Source organism: Chiroxiphia lanceolata, chromosome 5, assembly GCF_009829145.1.
Source record: "Chiroxiphia lanceolata isolate bChiLan1 chromosome 5, bChiLan1.pri, whole genome shotgun sequence".
NCBI lineage: Eukaryota > Metazoa > Chordata > Aves > Passeriformes > Pipridae > Chiroxiphia > Chiroxiphia lanceolata.
The window spans coordinates 199,360-203,762 of NC_045641.1; the positions used below are offsets into that span (position 1 = coordinate 199,360).

A 4,403-nucleotide genomic window follows, 5' to 3' on the forward strand; every position below is an offset into this window, starting at 1 on the left:
CGATCCCCCTTCCCCAGGTAGGTACTGGCGAGCGGGGCAGGGTGGGGGGGTTCCTTCTCCTCCCCCCGACCCCCCAGCACCTACCGCCGATTTTTTTCCCCCTAAATTTTAATTTTTCCTCCCTTTCCCCCTCTCCCCTCGGAGTCCCGTCCCCCCCCCCCCAATCCCACCGCGACCCCCCCCCCTCCGGCCAGCCGGGCCCCCCAGCTTGTGGGAGCCGGGAGAGGGGGGGGGCCCTGAGCCCGTTCTCCTGTTCTCGCCGCCATCCCCAGACGATGGTGAATGATGAACGTGCCACACCATGAAGCTCTTGTGGCAGGTAACTGTGCACCACCTCCGCCGCCACCGCCGCCACCGCACCTGGCCAGGGGTCCTGGCCGCCTCCCTGACCCTCCACGCGTGGATCCTCGCCCTGGCCGCCGCCTCCCCGGGCCCCCAGAGCTGCCCCTCCGTGTGCTCCTGCAGTAACCAGTTCAGCAAGGTGGTCTGCACCCGCCGCGGCCTGGCCGAGGTGCCCCCCGGCATCCCCTCCAACACCCGTTATCTCAACCTCATGGAGAACAACATCCAGATGATCCAGGCGGACACGTTCCGCCACCTGCACCACCTGGAGGTCCTGCAGCTGGGCAGGAACGCCATCCGGCAGATCGAGGTGGGGGCCTTCAACGGCCTGGCCAGCCTCAACACCCTGGAGCTCTTCGACAACTGGCTCACTGTCATCCCCAGCGGGGCCTTCGAGTACCTGTCCAAGCTGCGGGAGCTGTGGCTGCGCAACAACCCCATCGAGAGCATCCCCTCGTACGCCTTCAACCGCGTGCCCTCCCTCATGCGCCTCGACCTGGGCGAGCTCAAGAAGCTGGAGTACATCTCCGAGGGGGCTTTCGAGGGCCTGTACAACCTCAAGTACCTCAACCTGGGGATGTGCAACATTAAGGACATGCCCAACCTGACGCCCTTGGTGGGCCTGGAGGAGCTGGAGATGTCGGGCAACAACTTCCCCGAGATCAAACCGGGCTCCTTCCACGGGCTCAAATCCCTCAAAAAGCTCTGGATTATGAACTCGCAGATCAACCTGATCGAGCGCAACGCCTTCGACGACCTGACGGCGCTGGTGGAGCTCAACCTGGCCCACAACAACCTGTCCTCCCTGCCCCACGACCTCTTCGCCCCGCTGCGGTACCTGGTGGAGCTCCACCTGCACCACAACCCCTGGGACTGCGACTGCGACATCCTCTGGCTGTCGTGGTGGCTGCGGGAGTACATCCCCACCAACTCCACCTGCTGCGGGCGCTGCCATGCCCCGCTGCACATGCGGGGCCGGTTCCTGGTGGAGGTGGACCAGACCTCCTTCCAGTGCTCGGCGCCCTTCATCATGGACGCCCCCACGGACCTCAACATCTCGGAGGGGCGCGTGGCCGAGCTCAAGTGCCGCACGCCCTCCATGTCGTCGGTGCGGTGGCTGCTGCCCAACGGGACGGTGCTGAGCCACGCGTCCAGCCACCCGCGCATCTCCGTGCTCAACGACGGCACCCTCAACTTCTCCCACGTCCTGCTGACGGACACCGGGGTCTACACCTGCATGGTGACCAACGTGGCGGGCAACTCCAACGCCTCGGCGTACCTCAACGTGAGCACGGCCGAGCTCAACACCTCCAACTACAGCTTCTTCACCACCGTCACGGTGGAGACCACCGAGATCTCCCCGGAGGACATCTCCCCCAAGTTCACCAAGCCCGTGCCCACCACCTCGACGGGCTACCAGCCGGCCTACACCACCACCACCACCGTCCTGGTGCAGACCACGCGGACGCCCAAGCAGGTGGCCGTGCCCACCGCCGACACCGGCGACAAGCTGCAGACCAGCCTGGACGAGGTGATGAAGACCACCAAGATCATCATCGGCTGCTTCGTGGCGGTGACGCTCCTGGCCGCGGCCATGCTCATCGTCTTCTACAAGCTCCGCAAGCGGCACCAGCAGCGCAGCACCGTGACGGCCGCGCGCACCGTGGAGATCATCCAGGTGGACGAGGACATCGCGCCCGCCGCCGCCGCCGCCGCGCCCGCCGCCGCCGCGCCCGCCGGCGTGGCCGGGGAGGGGGCCGTGGTGCTGCCCAACATCCACGACCACATCAACTACAACACCTACAAGGCGGGACACGGGGCCCACTGGACAGAGAACGCGCTGGGCAACTCGCTGCACCCCCCGGGGACCACCCTGGCCGACCCCTATTTAATCCAGACCCACACCAAGGAGAAAGTTCAGGAAACCCAGATATGACTCTTTTTTTGGGGCTTTTTCCTTCTTTTTTCTTTTTTTGGGGGGGTTGTTTCCCCACCACCCCCTCGGAATTATTATAAACGCAATAGATGCACAAAAGCAGAACTCCAAACGTAAGGAAAAGCAGGAAAATTCCTCAATTATAAGGAAAAACAGGAAAATTCCTCAATAACAGACACAACTTTTGTACAGGGGGGGGGAGAGACTCTTTTTCGTGTACATGCTTCTATAGCCGACCTCGGGGCCGAGAAGAGCAGCAGATTATATTAAAATTTAACGAAACCCACCCAAAACTCCTACAAAAAAACCACTATTTTCTAACTCGCAGGTTCTATTTAAACAAAAAAAAAACAAACCAGGAGAAACAGAGGAAAAAAAAAAACCCCACGGATATTAAGAGGAAAAAAATTCCGTGCGAGCGGCAAGCGAGCGGCGGTGCCGTGGCGTGGTGGGACACGGGTGACACCGGAGCGGTGACAGGAGCCTGTCGGGGGGATCTGGGGGGGGTCGGGGGTGTTTTTGGGGGTTATTTTGGGGGGGGGGGGTGTGAGGTTGGCCCCCCCATCCCACGGCGCTGCCCTTGGCCGCGTGCCGGCGTCGCCGGCGTCACCGCGGAGCGGGATGTCGGCACGGCGCCAAAACCTTCTGAATGCAATAAAGGAATGAATTGGGGGGGGGGGGATTTTTTGGGGAGGTGGGGGCGTGGGGGGCGTAGCCTGAGGGCTGGGGATGGACGTCTGCAATGTATTCAAGCAAAAAATTCCTAAAAAACCCAAGGAAAGGGGGCGAACCCCCCGAGTGCCAGGCGGGGGGGTGGGGGTGTTTCGGGGGGGTCGATGGGGGGGGAGAGCAGGTGCCCCCCGGTTTGCTCTGCACCCCCTTTCCTGCCGCACCACGGTTTGAGGGTCCCGGTGTGTGTCACACCCCCCGGGCACCCCCCGGGCACCGGGGACCCCCCGGCCCCCCCCGGGCCCCGGCACAGGGCTACGGCTCCTGGGGGCTGGGGGGGCCCCACGGGAGACCTGACGTATGATTGTAACCACCTTCAGAACACCCAAACGGCATTTCTAGTCCTTCGGGGGGGGAGGTGTTTCCCACCCCCGCCCCCTTTCCCGGGGTGGGGGTGAGAATGGGGACACCCCCCCAAGGGCTGCTCATGGAATGGGGGGGGCCGGGAGAATTAAGGGCTCTGGGGGGGGTGGGGGAGTTGGCGATGGGGGGGCCACCAGCATCTGAGGTGGCCACTGGGGGGGGTCCCGGTGGGGACCCCAAGTGCCTCGTGGGGGTCCTGAGGGCATGGGGGGGTTTGGGGGGGGGGGGTCGGGCATGGGGGGGCCCTCCCCGGTTGCTCGGGCACTGGAACTACTTTAATTTCTGATTTTAGCTTTAAAATCTTATTGGAGGGGTCAAAGCTGAGCTAAAAAATTTTGGGGGGGGGGTCCAGGGGGGGGGCTAAAGGCGGGAAGGAGATGCAGAAGTTCTCTCTCGGTCTATAAACGCCGGAAGGATCCGACTGTACCGCGAATCCAACAAAAAACAAGTGTATTTTTGTATTTTAATAAATATTGTTCAAAATTTGTAACGCCGAGTCCCCGAGGGTTAAAAGGGGGGGGGGGGGCTGGGGGGGTGCGGGTGTCCCCCCCCCCTCCTGCCAGCCTGAAAGGGGTTTTTTGTCCTCTCAGCAGGAAAAAGCTTTGGAAAAATCGCGAGCGGGGAAGGAGATGGAGGGAGGTGATGGAGGAGGGGGCTGGGGGTGAGAGAATCGGGGGGGGGGTGATGTGAGGGCTGAGGAGAACTGGGGGGTGACACGGGGGGGAGGAGAATCGGGGGGAGCGTGAGCCGGTGGGCACTGGGGGGCTGCACCCCCGGCCGGGGACACGGGACCCCCCCACGGCCCAGTGTGGGTGTCACCCGGTGTCACCCACTGCGGGACCCCCTGGCTGGGGCCGGGGGGGTGTGGGGTGTCTCCCCCCGTTTGTGGGGTTCCCGGCTGGAATCTGGATTGGATGGAGGCAGGATGAACTGGGATGGATCAGCCGGCGGGGATGGACAGGGGGGATGGAGGCTGGCACGGGGTGGGGGGTCACTGGGACCCCCCCTGTGAGGGGACACTGGGACCCCCCTG

The 4,403-nt window shown here is 63.4% G+C and overlaps 1 protein-coding gene across 1 annotated transcript; it reads left to right on the forward strand.

The window, feature by feature from the left end:
- Positions 1-131: 131 nt before the first annotated feature.
- On the forward strand, positions 132-2,661 carry LRRC4 (leucine rich repeat containing 4). Its single transcript, XM_032688093.1, has one exon. The coding sequence runs from the start codon at positions 302-304 to the stop codon at positions 2,276-2,278; it is 1,977 nt and encodes a 658-aa protein (XP_032543984.1). The 5' UTR covers positions 132-301; the 3' UTR covers positions 2,279-2,661.
- The last annotated feature ends 1,742 nt before the right edge of the window (positions 2,662-4,403 follow it).